The sequence below is a fragment of the Macaca nemestrina genome, chromosome 17, assembly GCF_043159975.1.
Source record: "Macaca nemestrina isolate mMacNem1 chromosome 17, mMacNem.hap1, whole genome shotgun sequence".
NCBI lineage: Eukaryota > Metazoa > Chordata > Mammalia > Primates > Cercopithecidae > Macaca > Macaca nemestrina.
Window position 1 is genome coordinate 53,832,267 of NC_092141.1, and position 17,828 is coordinate 53,850,094.

General features: G+C 43.8%; 1 protein-coding gene across 3 annotated transcripts in view; it reads right to left on the reverse strand.

The window, feature by feature from the left end:
* Positions 1-9,310: 9,310 nt before the first annotated feature.
* The window catches only part of LOC105476770 (HLF transcription factor, PAR bZIP family member), a 60,100-nt gene continuing 51,582 nt past the window's right edge, over positions 9,311-17,828 (reverse strand). For 2 of the 3 annotated variants that reach the window (XM_011732943.2, XM_024791237.2), the window contains exon 4: positions 9,311-13,727. In XM_011732943.2, the coding sequence (XP_011731245.1) occupies positions 13,512-13,727 (216 nt within the window). In that variant the 3' untranslated portion in view covers positions 9,311-13,511. Of the gene's footprint in view, positions 13,731-17,828 lie in introns of all 3 variants that reach the window. The other variant, XM_011732942.2, reaches the window with a different exon arrangement.

Sequence of the window (17,828 nt, forward strand, 5' to 3'; positions counted from 1 at the left end):
AATTGGCTGTGGATGTGGGGTCAACTAACGGGCACTGCCTTCCAGCCTTTTATACCCTGGGACTCATTTTCAGTAGTGGCTTCAGAATTTCTACAGAGAAGTAACTCAAGAGCTGTGGTCTATTTAAGGGGTAGAAGGTGCCGCCACAGGAATTGGAAGCCATGTTAGCAAAGCAAGGATCCTGGTTTTACTTGAGTGTGTGCAAATTTGGGGTGGCTTTTGGAAATGAGTGGTGATCATGCGGGACAAAAGTCCATGATGCTTGCACTATCGATTTACCTTGGGGACGGACGATAAAGATGTGATGAGGATTGCTAGGGGTAAGATTGATGTCACGGCACGAGCATCAGATGGGAAGTTTGCAAACCTAGGATAGAATCCAGTCTCCGACATCAACTATTTGACTTCTCATCTTGAAATAGGATAGTAGATGAGAGATTCTCTAAGTCTCCTTTCTTAATCCATCCTCTGCCTCTAGTAGGTTAGGATAGAAACCTTACAAGTAAATCTAGCCTGCAAGGGACAAATGTCTCAAATGGTGTCATTATGTTTTCTCATGTCCCTTGTGTTATTCATTTAATTTTCAAAGGTCAGAGAGAGAACACTAATCCTGAGCCACTTCCTTCAAGAGGCTCCTTGTCCATCTCCTGCAAGGTCCAGGGAGAAGAGAGGGGACTGGGCAGTACAAAGGAAGAAACTCACTCTTGTTGAATGTTTACTGTTCCAGGCCTCCAGATGCTTCATATTTGTTATCTTGCCGAGTCAAATAATATGAAGATGGCACTAATGACTGTGAGGTTCGGAAAGATTAAGTATAACGTTATCAGCTAAAAAGGCCTTCTCCATAGTGGATGCTCCATAAATACCTGTTTCTGAAATAAATGGATGCCAGAGACAGGGTTCGAACCCAGTTTTAATTCAACTCCAAAGCCTGTGTGTTTTTCACGCTGCATCTTCAAGCCCAGCTTGGAAAGGAAGATGGTGATTGAACTTCTTCAAATGCTGCCCATCTCTGGCAAGCTTTGTCCAAAATGTCATTCAGGAGAAACTCTTTTGAGGCCATGCACCAAATAATCAGTGATGACCTCACTTTCCCTCTCCACTGACGAAGGATTCTGCAAGGCACGTTGGTTGATTCAAACAGAAGGAAATTTAAAAAGCAAGTATGTTGTGGCACTTGTGGTTGTGTTACAGTAGGTAATTAGTGAGACATGAGCAGGGCAGAAGAGGACCCCCCACTCCGCCGCCCCGACCACCAGGAATGTCAGGCGACCATCAGGTGTTGGTCAGGCGGTTGTTAAACTGTCTCTTTAAAATAATAATTGACCTCAGCCAGCACAAGGAAAAGGCCAGTCTCCCAATAGATAAAAACATCTGAAACTGGTGATGAGCAGCTTCTCTATGCGATCTCAGGAGATGGGCAAGTGGGCTCGAGCATGTGCACTAAGAGGCAAAATGGTGGCATTTAATTGGCATATGACCTTCTAGGAACATTTGACTAGTAAGGGAAGAAGGCCTCAAGTGAACAGGCATACAACTTCAGAGAACACTGACAGTGCGGCTCCTCCCAAGTTGCAAGAGATAGAAGCCTACTCAAACTAGCCTTAAAAAAAGGTGGGGCGGGTGAGGGTAACTATAACGCTAGATATTGTTCAGAATTCAAGGGAAGCGCAACAGTTATTCAGGAAGGGCAAGAATCAAGGAAATCCAAGGACTTTGAAGGATTGCAAAGACATGTACGAACCTGCTATTCACTCCTCCACTGACTCATTTTGTCCCTCTGTGATTTTTGGTGGTGGTGTTTTGTTTGTTTGTTTGTTTTTTGTTTTTTTGAGACAATGTTTCGCTCTTGTTCCCCAGGCTGGAGTGCAGTGGAGCAGTCTCGGCTCACCGCACCCTCCGCCTCCTGGGTTCAAGGGATTCTTCTGCCTCAGTCTCCCAAATAGCTGGGATTACAGGCACCCGCCAGCTAATTTTTTGTATTTTTTTGAGATCAAGTTTTGCTCTTGTTGCCTAGGTCATGCAATGGCGTGATCTCGGCTCACTGCAACCTCCACCTCCTGGGTTCAAGTGATTCTCCTGCCTCAGCCTCCCAAGTAGCTGGGATTACAGGCGCCTGCCACCACACCCAGCTAATTTTTGTATATTTAGTAGAGACGGGGTTTCACCATGTTGACCAGGCTGGTCTTGAACTTCTGACCTCAGGTGGTCTAACCGCCTTCGCCTCCCAAAGTGCTGGGATTACAGGCGTGAGCCCCTGTACTCTGTGTTGTTTAGGGGAGAACTTTGCAATCTTCAGTGTGCATAGGAATCATCTGGAGATCTTGTTAAACTAGAGATTGTGATTCAGGAGTCTAAGACAGGACCAAAGAGGCTACGCTCCTGAAAAGCTTCCAGTTGATGCTGATGTTGCTAATTTGTGGACCACATTTGGAGAAGAACTTTGATCATGAGTTCACAAGCTCCAAGTGTAATCACCTGGGAAAAAAATTTTAAACTATGCCTGAGTTCCACCCCTACCCCATTCCCACCCCTCCCATTTTGACTCAGTTGAATGCAAGTATGACCTGGGATTCGCATTGTTAAAGTTTCCCAGGTGATTCTAATGAGCAGTAAAGTTTGAGAGCCACTATCTTAGACTTCAGTTGATGCAGTGGAGTGGCTCCTCTGGGCCCAGGTGTCCCTCCTAGTCAGGCAGCTGTGGATGGAGGTAGTGCTCAAATTATAAACACATCAGCCACACTCAGGAATATATAGGACAGGTGGTCAAACAGGAAGCAGGAGTGGGCAGGCAGGCAAAGATCAGCACATCTAGAACAGGAAGGGGCTTGGAGTTCAAATAACTTGGGTTCAAATCCTGGCATTACCGTTTCCCTAGTTACATGCTTTGCTCCAGGAATTCTGATTTCAGAACCCTTTGAACTTTGGTTTCTTTAATGGAAAGATGAAAGCTACAATTCCTGACCCATATTCCTCTCAACCAGTGAGTGCAGAGTAGAATGAACCGAGAGAGCTTTCTAAGGAAAATGGGCCGGCGTTCCACACCAGAGTCTGCAAATTCAACAAGTCGCAGGCTGATGCCAGGCATGAGTGTTTTTGCAAACTCCTGAGAGGATCCTTATGCGCATCCCTGACAGTGAACCATGGATCGACTGAGATCATGGAACTTAGAGCTGTCCTTGACTCCTTCTACTAAACCCTGCAGGCTCAACCTTCCTAGATAGCTCTTGAATCTATGCATCCACCTCATCCCTAGAGACTTACTCAGAGACTAAAGTAGAAATCTCCCTCACTCTTCCTAATTCTGTGCAATCCGTCTTCCTCATAATTGCCAGTATAACCTTTCTAACATAGACACCTGCTCATGTCATTCTCCTGGTCAGGCTAAAGTCCAAAGGTCTTAGAGCAGCATGCAAGGAAATTCATGGTCTGGTCATACTTCATTTTTTACCACTCATCTTATACCCTTTGCACCAACCATGCTGTTGCCTGTAGGAGTGTTCTGGTCTCTTCTCTTACCTCTGTGCTGCCACCTGGGATATCCCTCTCCATCTCTCCTGACAAGATCCGGCTCATATTCACTCACCTCAACCATCACCTTCTTTCTGGGGACTCTCCAGACCCATCCTGTGCCCCATCAGAGCTTATGGGAGGCATGGGGTCAATTCTATTTTAGGGGCTATAAGAGACATTTCAAAACATATAGAAATGCCAGAAGAAAGTTACAAAAAAAGTTGTTATTCTATCTTTAGGAATATGTATATTCACTTGGAAACAAATCAAACATTCTAATTTGAGCCCCTTCAAAAATGTTAGAACTGGCCAAATAACCCTTCTGCTCTTTCACCTCCATCAGCCCCACTCTAATGCCCTGCCTTAAGCCAGCAGGACACACATCTAGTGGTGCATAAAGTATATCCAAGGGATATGTTTGCATAGGCAAATCTTAAGGGAATTTCTAGGTCCTCAAATTCTATATGTATTTTTTCTTAAAATTGACCTACCTGAGATAGTGGTTGCTGATGAGGCCTCATGCTGGTTGGTTTTTTCCTTTCTTCTCCTTTTGCAATCACATTTCCCCTCGTTTTACAAAACATAGGCATACTTCCTACCTATCCTAAACCTTACTGTAGCTCTGGGCTCCAGTTCCAGGCATAAAAATGTCCGGGGCAACAGACAAAGGGACAACAAGGAAGTTTGTTGTCTGTGAAGTCTTTTTCTTTATCTGTTATCCAGCACCACTCCCATCCATCTTCCTAGATTTGTAGTTCTGTTAAAGTTTTGTTTTTCATGGATAATAATTATTTAAAAATTTACCATAGATGTGGTTTTGATCATGCATATGCTAGCAATGAAGGTAACCATAAGTCATACCTAAAGAAAAAAAATTTTTGTTTTATGAGCCTTGTTTTATTTTCTCTGAAAATAATAAGAATCTCAGTCTACAGTTGTTGTTTTACGACTGAGAAATATGATGGGGGGCAATATAAGACTTTCAGGCATAAAAATATATTACATAAGAAACAAACTCAGTGAGGAAACAGAATGTAAATAATGATTTCAACAAAAAAAGTGGTATACAAATTCCAACTCTACTTTTCAAATGGATGTTGGTTGGTATTAAATCACTAGGGTTTTAATAGTTCATCAGATATATTAAAAAGAGTCATGAAGTAGCTTATTTTTAAATGCCAGTACTTAGAGCAGCTATTACATCCTTTGCAACTATTTAAACTTGTGATAAAAAAATTTTAGTTGTCAACTTTATAATGTGCAGTGTGGATGCATGGGTTAAAGAGAATTTTAGGGAGCATGTGAACAAAAAAACTGAAAGACCGGTGCTCTAAAAAATGGTAGGCCTCATCTTGAAGTGAGTATCTGAATAACTGGGGCTGGGGATGAAGGGGGCACGAGTGGCCAGGGAGAGAATTTGGACTCAGGAGAGTATAATGAGTAGAAAAGCTGATCTGGAAGTAGAGGCTAGTTCCCCTGTGATATGGTTTGGCTGTGTCCCCACCCAAATCTCATCTTGAATTGTAGCTTTCACAATCCCATGTCATGGGAGGGACCTGGTGGGAGGTAACTGAATCATGGGGGCAGGTTTTTCCCATGCTGTTCTTGTGATAGTGAATAAGTATCACAAGATCTGATAGTTTTATAAAGGGCAGTTCCCCTACACATGCTCTCTCTTGCCTGCTGCCATGTAAGATGTGCCTTTACTCCTCCTTCACCTTCCACTAGGATTGTGAGGCCTCCCCAGCCATGTGGAACTGTGAGTCCATCAAACCTCTTTTTCTTTATACATGACCTAGTCTCAGGTATATCTTCATAGCAGCATGAAAATGGACTAATACACCCTGAGAGCAACTGAACAATTCTGGACAGTGTTCAAATGCAGGATAAATGGAGGGAAGAAGTAGGCAGTGATGTTCTGAAGGTCCAACCCAGCAGGCTTAGCCTAACCGGGGTGGGAGGTCTGTCCAGAAGGTGGAAAAACCTCAAAGTCATGTATGTGAGGGGTGATGAGCCTAGGTTGCAGTTGGGAACCTGGCAAAGATGTCAAGACCTCAAATTAAGGACACTGGGCTTCAGAAGAAGGTTCTCATATTAGCGTTAGGCTAAACAGCAGTTAGGCCATGCAACAAGCAACCCCAGTATCTCAATGGTTTAATACAGAGAAGCTTTTTCCTCCCTTGTGTAACAGTTTGATGACTCAGTGTCATGCCAGACCCCTATTAATCTCAACAAGCAAGGTACCATGTTTGAGAGGCAGAAGAAGAAACCCAGAGCTACCAAATGAGACATAAATTATTATCAGAGGAAATTTACACACAGGGATGGTCCAGTGGCAGTGGGCCAGACAGGAGAACCACAACCACTTGCAAATAGCATGTAGTTTAGAATATAGCATTTCCACTTCGCACCCTCCCCTTAACAATCTCCACCTGACAACCTTCATTTAACGCAAAACAAAGGGCTTTGATCCCCTGTATGGCTCGTGGTCCTTGGGACAGGCTGGGGGTTCAGATGTTCATCATAGATAAAAAATGAACCTCCAGGCTGGCCACTCCCAGATTCCTGAGCTTGGAACTCTGAGCACATATTCCGCTGTGTCTGCCCTACAGGGTCATTCTCAGAGTATGCTTAAGCTGTTGCTGTCAGGTGTGTTTGCCATACACTCAGGATCAGGGTCCTGTCCTTCTTAGTCTCCATCTTCTCCAGGAGCCAGAAAAAAGGAGAGAGAGGTGATCAGGTGGCACTGTTTATGGGCCTTTCATGGAAGTGACACCTGTGGTTACTTCTGCCTATGTTCCTTTGGACAGAATTCAGTTGAATGGTCATACTGGAGGCAAGGGAGCCTGGAAAAAGTGGTCTAGTTGAATGTCCAGAAGGTGAATAAAGAGGTTTGGTCAACTCCTGATGTTTCCCACCCCTGTCAAACTCTGGAGTCAGGCTTTGGTCTGGGCTAAAATGCTGATTACTGGCCAGGTGTGGTGGCTCATGCCTGTAATCCAGCACTTTGGGAGGCCAAGACGGGCGGATCACAAGGTCAGGAGATCGAGACCATCCTGGCTAACACGGTGAAACCCCATCTCTACTAAAAAATACAAAAAACTAGCTGGGCGAGGTGGCGGGCACCTGTAGTCCCAGCTACTTGGGAGGCTGAGGCAGGAGAATGGCATAAACCTCGGAGGCGGAGCTTGCAGTGAGCTGAGATCCGGCCACTGCACTCCAGTCTGGGTGACAGAGCAAGACTCCGTCTCAAAAAAAAAAAAAAAAAAATGCTGATTACCTAATTTCCATAAGCCTATTTCTTTATCTGCAAAACAGGGATAATAATAGTACCTGTTTTGTAGTGTGAGGATTAAATGAGATGTGGAAGGCACAGGTTTAGGACTCAATAACTGTTATCTCTCTGTACCGTTTCCAGGCATCGTGCCAGGCTTTGCAGGATAAAAAGAAGTTAGAGACAGGGACTTTGGATCCAAGTCCTCCCTGACTCAAAACCCAGAGAGGCAGAGGATGCTTGCCACCTTTGACTAGTCCTATCTCCTCTAAAGGGTCTTTTTGATTTATTACCAAGAAGCTATCTTCTGACCACAAAGACAAGATTTCAATAATTCTCACCCGGTTCCTAGCTGAAGATGTCCGAAGAGACTTCTAGGCCAATGATTTTCTTTTTTTTTTTTTCTTTTTTTTTTTTTTGAGACAGAGTCTCGCTCTGTCACCCAGGCTGGAGTGCAGTGGCCGGATCTCAGCTCACTGCAAGCTCCGCCTCCCGGGTTCACGCCATTCTCCTGCCTCAGCCTCCCGAGTAGCTGGGACTACAGGCGCCTGCCACCTCGCCCGGCTAAGTTTTTGTATTTTTAGTAGAGACGGGGTTTCACTGTGTTAGCCAGGATGGTCTCGATCTCCCGACCTCGTGATCCGCCCGTCTCAGCCTCCCAAAGTGCTGGGATTACAGGCTTGAGCCACCGCGCCCGGCCAATGATTTTCAATGAGGAAGTTGAATTTGTATGCTTTGAAGAGAGTTGAATTTGTATGCTTTGAACATGCCAAATATAAAATCGGTTGTCCCAGAAGAATCTTAAGCTAAGGTCACTATTCTTATTCCTCTGAGAAAGGTGACAGGTGGGCTGGGTGCGGTGGCTCACACCTCTAATCCCAGCACTTTATGAGGCTGAGGCGGGCGGATCACGAGGTCAAGAGATGGAGACCATCCTGGCCAACATGGTGAAACCCTGCCTCTACTAAAAACACAAAACTTAGCTGGGCGTGGTGGCACACACCTGTAGTCCCAGCTACTCGGGAGGCTGAGGCAGGAGAGTTGTTTGAATCCAGGAGGCAGAGGTTGCAGTGAGCCGAGATCACGCCAGTGCACTCCAGTCTGGTGACAGAGTGAGACACCACCTCAACAACAACAAAAAGGTGAAAGGTGTTTGATGGGTGAAAATAGAGCTGAACCTAACTTGTAACCACTCAGTTTTAACTGGAGGTTGTCACCAAGTAAGAGATGCCCATCGACCTTGTGCACAAAGCTGCTGCTAGTCTATGAACTGTTGATGAAGTCATACTACGAAAGAACATTTCTAATGGTGTACCATCCGTTCTCACACCATCAGCCATCCTGCTCCAGCATGTGAGCAGGGGAATGGTTTTCTGTTCTCTTTGAAGGAACAAATGGTCTGAAATATTGAATAGGAAAAATGCTCAAGGCATACATTCTACTCCCGTGGGCCCCATGCAGTTATCTATTGAAGGCCTCGGATGTGCCAGAGACAATTCATTTGTTGTCATTAGTTCCCCCCACTACCCTCAGAAGTGAGTATACCTTCATTTTACAGATGAGATTTACGTTCGAAACTGTTTAGAAGCTGCTCAAGGTTGCATACCCACTAGGTGACAGATTTGAATCCAGAATTCTACTCCTCAACACAGAGTCCCCTTCTCACTATGCCAGAGATGCTGAGTTTCTTGGCCTGGGCTGCAGCCCCACGCAGCTGGTTTTGAGCTCCCCAGGTGAATCTATGGGCTTCGTGGCTGAGAACCACTGCTCCACGTCAGCCTTCTTATAGGAATCGGGGGTTTTACTCCCCCTTGCATCACAGGTTCCTTCAGGGAAGTTAAAAAAAAAAAAAAAAAAAAAAGCGACGTCTTCTCTACAGCAAAATAAATGTGTTTATACACCAAAAAGTTGCATACAATTTCAGATAATTATGGAATCTCTGAAGCTTCTGCATGGATCCCGTAAGGGTCATGAACTTGAATTAAGAGCCAAGTCTATAAATCCTTAACACCAATTATTTGGCTGCACATGGGAGTTGGCTGGGATCACTTTAAAAATTCAGATTTCCGGGCCCCATCCAAGAACTACTGACTGAGAATCTCTGGATTTATACTCCCAGATGTTTGCTGAATTTTTTAATATATATTAGAGAACGAGACACTCTGTGGACTGGCTTTTGGGAACCACCCCTCTAAATGATGCTCATTCCAGGGATCAGAATTCATCTCAGCCGCTTTTACCTCTGTAACATTAGGTAAGCTACTTAACTCCCCTTTCAATTTTGTCTTCTGTAAATGGGGATAGTAATTGTCCCTACCTCATAGAGCTAATATGGAATAAAATACTCCATCTAAGTGTTTAGCACAGTGACTGGCACATAACTACCCAAAAAATGTTAATTTATTACTAATTATATAGTATTATCATTTTATTATCTAGGTAATAATCTATAAATGGTCTCTTTGCTACTGAGGTGAGAACAGAATACCATTGCTAGCCAACTGTTAATAAAAATACATGAAAGAAAGGAAAAAATTCAAAGTTTATTCAACATTAAGAATAACAGACAGATAAAGGTTTGGACTTAACAGCATAAATACCACCAATATCATGGTGTACAATTAAACTAACCTCATGTCAACTTGTACCTGTTTAACAGATGCAATCTTTGTGGTGTTGCCAAAAGGATAATGGATTATCGTTATGTTTGGTAAGGTGCTTAAAATTAAAGACTTTATGTCGACTTATTCACACACACACACACACACACACACACGCACACACGCACACTTACACTTGGCCTCCTGCAAAATGTATTGACTTTAGTTGCTATATCCGATTCGGATAAGGCTTTGCTCATTTTTTAAATGACATTAATAATTGCAGAAAAAACCTGGAGGAGACCTTGGCCTTGCCAGTGGGAGTACCTAGACGCAGAAGGTGATCGCCACCTGGACGGTAGAACACTTAGTCTCAGACATCTGCAGGGTGCCGAGACCCCAGTGCTAAATCCAGATCTCCAACTGCCATCACACACAGGCAAGCAGGCCCGGTCCCCTGCCTTGGGATCGCTCTAATTAACTGTGATAAAGATTAAGTTTTCCTTAAAGGAAGATTAGGGTAAAATGAGATAAACTACTAGAAAAACCAAAGTATAGCTTTGCATTTCACAGAATGTCTATTGTTTTACCCTGCGACAGTGGGGAAGGTGCCACTGATGATTATTCTTGCTTCTTCCGAAAACAGACCCTAGACCTTCGAATGTACATTTGGAATTACCGTGAGTTCCCCACCAACCCAGTGGGTCAGAAGGAACCTCTGGGTTATCTAGTACAGGTTCCCACCCACCCCGCTGTGGAATCCCATCTGTATTCTCCTCAAACAAAGGGTCCTTCTGCTTCGAGGGATGGGTCCATGGAGGCCTGTAGTATTTGAAGACAAAAGGCCTATCACAGTCTTGCCAATAATGTGATAGTTGAGCGGTTCCAAGTGGCCACTTTCTGAAGAGAAAGAAGTAATGATTTACAGCCCTCCCCTCCACTAACTACCTCCTTAAGGCAGCACCAGCAGAAAGACAGGCTGGTCAATATTTGCCTCTCTTTGCCAAGTCTAGTCAAAAGAAACAACAATGTGACCTCATCATGAGGTCCTAAGCTGCTCCTTCCAAATCATCTCTAGATGATGTCAGTGTGATATGATTTGGATTCACGGTTAATGGCCAAATAATTAATCTCTGAAAGATGCTTAGGATGAAAAGGTGAAAAATGACAAAGGGACTCTCATAATAGCTGCAGTGTGCAGACATGTGTCTAACCCTGGTTGACCCAAATCACTCGGAGTCAAGCCATGAGCCCCCTGCTCCATGGAGCAGATCTGCCTTGTTTGCTAGTTAACTGCCCTGGATGGAGAGGCAGCCAGTCCAGAGGGAGTGTTCGTGTGTGTGTGTCGTGACAATGACTTACATATAAGGCACCTGTACAGACTCCAAACTGTTTAAATGTTTAAGACGAGGTAGGTTTCTGAAACCTCTCCTGGCACACAAGAGAATACATTTGATTAGAATCTTTTTATTTTTTTTCTGCAGAAAACATTTCAGATGCTCATTTGAGATAAACATCTAATTCCAAGAAAGACCAGTGCTCAAATATAGTTTTTTCAGCTACCATTTGATATGGCCATAAATTTGGATGGTTCATGTTGCAATCCTTCCACAATTCTCCACTTAAAGACATCATGTTTCTTTGTTTTTAATGACTATTGCCATCTAACAATTCTACAATTTGCCTCTTTGCCTGTAAAAAGGCCAACTCTACGTCCACTTGTGTCTCATATTGATATCTTTTATTTAGCTCTGCTTAAGATTGCAAAGGTTTTTGATTTTATTATTCACCTGAACAATGTATTGCAACTCCAATTGTACTGCAATTCTGATACACCCTCACCTCTTGCTGTTATCTATAGCTTGTGGCAAAATGAACACCTAGTGGAAATATCCTACTGGTTGGGTTTCCCAAGTCTACGACACTATGAGAGAAGCATTGCTGATGGACTGACAGGAAGACCACCAGATCATTAAAGAATTAGATATTCTGAAGGCAGGAAACTAGAAAATCCCATTGATGAAAGGATATTTTAATCTAGCATAAAATGTTTCTTTGTCGTAACAGCAGAATTTCTTGACATTTTACAACTTAATGAAACAAAAGAACAATCGTCTTTAAAGTCAAACATCTATCAAATTATAAACCAAACACATAGCACCGATATCGACCTCATAAAACGTGCGGGCCCGCAGGGTAGAACAGAACTGTCTGGGGCACTGGTAGCAACGTGCCATTCCAGGAACTCAGAATTTCGAAGTGAACATTTTTGTGGCAGATGCTTTTCCTAAAAAACACTGTATCATCCAATAAATATTTGACTAAAATCCATTTTGTGCTTTTGGGTGACGTTAACTGACTTCTTTCTGAGGCCTAATAAGAAACAAGAAAGCTCCTTGTGTATTTGAGAGCAGGATTCGTCATCACAAGCCTCGATACTGTCATACAATTTTAATTTAAAGCAGAAAATGTGCTGATGTGTCAGTGATAGGGCTTAAAATATTAAAGACTTCAAAAACCCCCAAGCGCTTCTTCTCTGTACAACATTGGTGAATATATATCTTTGCTATATAATTTTAAAACATGGAATAGTTTTCCTCTCCTCTTTTCTATATATAATATATGTCTTCCAAAATACATTGTCAGTATTTATATCTGAAAAATACTGTACAAAAAAGAACTTCCTATAATTACTCTGTATAAACATTAAACGATTTAATAATCTCTCCTTTTGGTCTATAGTAAACATTTAAATTGATTGGATTAACCACAGTTTGTGACAACACCATCCCCTTCTGAGATACACCAGTGTCTTTTACATTCATTTTTCAGAAGTCCACTTTATAAGAGCACATACGTTCAAAAGCAAACAGAGAATAAGAAACATAAGCTTCAGAATCATTAATTTATGAGGCATTCAAAAAGGACACCACTGGGAAAAAGGGCCTTAGAAAACATCAACTTATTAACTTAATCAACTGATTTTCTTTTTAAAAACAGCAAAGTATAATTCACAAAAATATATATATTACCAAAAAATGGGAAAACTGAATCTTAAGTAACTGTTTTGAATATCAAGAGGGATATGGAAAAAGTTAACTAGAAAATCGGGGGGCGAGGCAGCGTGTCAGGGAAGGGAAACAACAAAACCGAACACATCAATGTCAAAGGCTAATCCAAGACGCAGTTTTTGGCTCGTGTACTGATAAATTAACCCCTCATCCTTAGACCTCCCATTTCCCTCTGCTTCCTTGTCCTAGGGAATAGTCTGGCCATGCTCAAATGCATTACTTTACTTTTTGTGTTTTAAAAGACAGTGAAATTCTTAGGTAGGGAAAATATCCTACGTCCACTAGTAATACTCAGGCAGCATGCTCTAGCGTACAATAGGATTATTGCTTTAGGTACAGACAGTGCAAAAACACACTCTGTGTTCTATTAATAGTACTCTTACTTATCTGGGGTTGGTAGAATGAAAAGGAAACTTAGTAGATAGCGGGAAGTAAATATGGGATCTAATAAATCTAAACAGCACTTTCATTTGAAGACGATTATCACCAAAACTGAAAGTAAGAGAAAAGCAACCTGTGAAGGACTAGAGCTGCGGTGTAGTGCTAAGTTATTGTGTGCACCTCATTAGCATGGTAACTTATGGACTAAACAGAAACAAGAGCTTGTACTCTTAAAAAAACTGAGATCCACTATTTTACCAGGGCCCTTTTTAGTGAATCCAAGCAGAGAGTCCTGGAAGAGTAGGTAAGCTCGAACATGAAGCAACGCTGAACAGGCAGGAGTGAAGGAGGGAGGGGATGGGAGACCCGCGAGAGGGCTCCTCAGTCTAGTAAAAACATGGCACCTTTCTTTGTTGGAACTAAAAGACGATGAGAGGGCTATCTTAAAATGGCAAGAGCAAAGGAACACGCACACGCACATACCGCTGACCACACGCATAAGCACAAGCACATATACACGCACACACACACAGATGCACACCAAAATGGGAGCCAGTTGTGTTTATGCCTCTGGTAAAGTGCTGATGTCAGAAAGGTTGGTTTGGGTGTGGTGCTATCAGACAGGAAACAAACCGTCCATCTATTCCAAAGCCAGCCTGCAAAAATGCCATCCTACAGGGGCCCGTGCCTGGCCTCATACTTGGCAAGTATGTTCTTGCATTTGCCCAGCTCCTTCCTCAAGTCAGCCACCTCCTGGCGGAGGGCCGAGTTCTCCTTCTCCAGGAACGAGGCCCGGATGGCGATCTGGTTCTCCTTCAGCCTCCGGGCGTCGCGGGAGCGCTTGGCTGCCATGTTGTTCTTTCTGCGCCTTGCCCAGTACTTGTCATCCTGCTCATTAGTTACAGAAGGGAAAAAAAAACAAGATATTAGATTTCAGCAAAGTCCAGTGCCAGCCAGGGCACGGGCAGGCTCCAGGACTGTGCAGAGGCGCCAACCCGGGTTTCTTAGCTTGTGTCTCCTTCCTTGACAGTTTCTGCATGTCTGAGAGCGTGGCCCACGAGCCACACTTCCTTCCTGGAGCAAGGACCCACTAATCTGTCCCAACAGGCTCCTACTCTTTGCCCAGCAGAGGTGTGCTCAATGAAGCAGAGATCAGAGGCTGAATGGAAAGCAGGTGGCTCACCTCACCCTTAAATGACCTTCCAACTTTCTTTACTCTCCCTGCTTAACATTTTATTTTAAGAACCCTTTTCCTCCATGGGCACTCATATGCTTTTCTGGGTATGAGTTGGCGCAAAAATTTTAGAAGGCAATTTGGCAATATCGATCAACTATTTAAACGCATATACTATTGATCTAGCAACTCCACCTCCAGGATTTTGTCCTGTAGCAATCTTCATACATGTGCATATACACACAAGCATACACTGTTCACTGCAGCATTATGTGCAGTAGAAAAAATGAGGAAAAACTACGCCTAGGAGATTTAATAACCATGTTATGATAGAGTCATACAAAGGAATACTTGGCAGCTGTTACAAACAATGACCCACCTGCACCAGAAAGATGTTCATGATATGCCACTGTGTGACTATGTGGGTGGAAACAATGACAGTTTACACACAAATATGTATGGTCTCATCCCAGTCTGATTAAAAATCATATAACATATCCATAGAAAGAGGCGCAGAACGATTTATACTAATCTATAAAAGCAGGGCCTCTAGAAGGGGGATTGGCAGAAGCAAAGGAAAGAGGTAAGACTTTCTACTTTTTATATTATTCTGAACCATTACGATATCATATAATGGATACATACACTTTGGTAATTAAAAATAGAAATTAAAAAAAAAGGCTTCAACCTGCCACTAATCAAAGTACTCATATTGGCGGCCAGAATTTACATAATTTACTCTAATTTCCTGTTTAACTGTTCTCCAGGCCCTAATTAGCCTGAGTAATATTTTACTGTGGTCAGTGAAAAAACAATCCCTCCTTCCCTGCCCTCCACCCCGGCTGCTACCTCCCTGACAGAAAGGAAAACTTCTTAAGAAGACTCAGAAACAGGGATCTTCTTTTAGATCTTCCCAATTCATTGATGGTGCCACCTGGTGAATTTTGCAACTCCCCTTTTTCAGCAACTTGCAACAGCAAATCCCTCAGTCCTAGCAATTCTACTACCTGCAGTTACATGACACCCAGAATAAGTGGATCAGGCCAGTGCTTGCCCCCTCAGAATTCCAAGGGGCAGCTGGCATTGGGGGAGGTCACATGGGTTGGGGCCAAGGCTGCAAGGAAAGTCTAAGGTCAGCGGTCCACCCCCAAAACTGCCCATTACCCTCAACAGGCATTTGCCCTGCACAAATACAGAAAATGTGGGATAGGAACTGTGTAGATACCTCCTATCTGCCGGATGGCAGATCATCATCAAACCAGTACTATCATCTTAAATAAAGCACCCCCAGCTTTTTATACACTTCATAACTATATGTAACAGGGTAAAAAAAAAACAATTTTCATAATAGATGATACCAGAATTCTTCTGGGTAGAGGGAGACGGCTGCTCTTTGAAGAATACCTGGCTAAGCAAGCTAGGGCAGGTGTGCAATGGCTGTTGGCCATATTTGTTGTCTGTGCTTCTGAAAGCGAGCAGGGGAGCTGGAGGCAGGGGAGAGGCTGGGAGGGGCCAGGAGAGTCCATGACATCATGGTGGTGAGGGGGCCCAAAGGCATATTAACAATAGTGGTGAAGCCTCCAGTTCTGACGGAAGTTATTTGTGTTTTGATGGAAGCCTGGGTTCTACTCCCTTCACAGTATCAGTAAATCTATACCCAACAATGTGCCCGGGAGTGTGGTTTCCAAAAACATTCAAAAGAGGACTTGATTTAGGATGTATCAGAGTCTGCACACAGGGGAACAGCAGCCCAGGAAGCGAAGGAGTGCATAAGAATGAGCGCCTGGAAGACTGTAGAAACTGCATGTATGTGATGGGGGAGGAATGAGGAGGTCACACCATAGGCCACAGGCTTGGTGTGGTCTAAGATAATTCTGACCAGGTCTTAAAGCCCAGGGAGTCACCAGCTGACTTCAGGGTAACAACCAACTTCTCTCTAACTTATTAGTGCTCTTCTCACTTCTAAAGTGCTTTCGTTTCCCAGCCTCACCTGTCCACACATGCAGATGAGCCAGCCAAGGTGCGGAATGCAAAACAAACCTTTCAGGTGGGAGGGAGGGGAGCTGGGAACCGAGTCAAGAAGAGGATACAGAAGGCAGGAATGACAAAAGGAGTGTCCTGGACTAGAAAAACCAGCTCGCCTCCCTTTGTTATCGCAGAATGGTTGTGGGCAGGGGGAAGAGGGATTTTAAGCAGGGCTGATAAACTAAACTTGTCACTCCATCCCCTGCCCCCTTTCCCTCTATCTCCCAGGTGCTGATGCCATCTGGCTACTCAGTTACCTCCATGCAACAAGGGACCCACTTAGCCCTGCCGCAGCCAACAGGTCAACACTCCCTGTTTGTCACCAGTCTAGAAGTTCCATGAAAGCAGGAACAGTATCAGTATTGGCTCACCTCAGTATTCCCAGCCCCTGATACCGGGTTAGAGGGTTGGCACACACTAGCATTTGGAAAATATTCATCGAGTGAATGAATGGACCCTTAAAAGCATCAAGAAATCCAGGTGATTAAATGGATTTTCAGCTAGGTACCCCAGCATGTCAACCTCAATTCTCCCTTCATTCTCCAGGGTATGCATGCTAACCCTAATGACTGGCTCAAGAGAGGAAGTTCAGGCAGCTGCAGGGAAGATCATTTTTGGTGGGGGCCATTTCATTAAATTGGTTTCCTTGCCCAATGCTGGGGGCCAGAAACACCTTCTCCCCCACCTACCCTTAGCTCAGACCTTTCTGCCAGAAGGAGAAACATGCTACAGCTCTGCTTCCTGCTTTCTATTAGCTCATGGTCTTTAGCTTGAGACTTCATCCACAACTAAAAAATATCCAAGGACACCGGGCAGGACAATGTGCCAGCCCATTCCCCCGCTGCTATGTGAAAAGGTCAGGCCTGACCATGACAGCAGCAATATGTGTAATTCCAGCACAGATAGTTTTTGCCTGGCCTCCTGTTGCCAAGGTTACCTGGGTTATTAACTAATCTTGCTCTTTGGTGAATGTGGAGACCTTGTGAAGGTCTAGCTAGAAGTTCTATCTATCACTCATAGCAGCATCCTTTCAAACTACCCTCCATTCAAGAGGAAATCCGTGTAGAACAGGATCCCTAGCTTTAGTTTAAGAGGCTTTAAAATACACAAAAAATTGGATCACTAAGAAGACAAGACTAGGAAAGGCATCTCATTGAAATAAGGTACCTAACTGCCCAAGACCTGAGCCCATGGTGCCCCTTTCTTACCCCATCTCGGTCTAACCATCAATGTCCTGACTACTTTAGATCTTCTGGTGTTTTTACCATGTGATTTCCTTTTTTGATTCTCAGGGTGACAGCCACTGATTTGTCACCCACGGGCCCCTGTTATAGCCCTTGTCAGGGCCAACATGCTGCTGTGATCTTTTGTGAAGCTACATAACCTGGGAGCCAGGCTAAGCCTTCCTCTAATAGGTAGTGATCTGCTGACCTCAGCTTTCCATTTTCTGTGTTTTCTCAACTGCAAGGTGATAACTTTAGACAAATGAATCTCTAAGGTCCCCTTCAGCCCTGACGTTTTCCTATTCTGCATTAATTAAGGTAATCTCAGGAATGTGGATGGCAGCAGTGATTTAAATTGGCCAGGTACTTCTGCTTCCAGCATTTTTTCTAGATATGTAAAGCAGGAACAACTGGTCTAAGCCAGTTCAGATGATGTCTCAAATTCCTATTTCCCAGCCTACGAGTGTCTCTACACAGGAACCCTAGTTAGGTTTGAGAGATGGGGGGCAGACAGTAAAAAAGGGCTAATTATGTCTGGTTCCAAGGCCCTGACTATGTAATACTCAT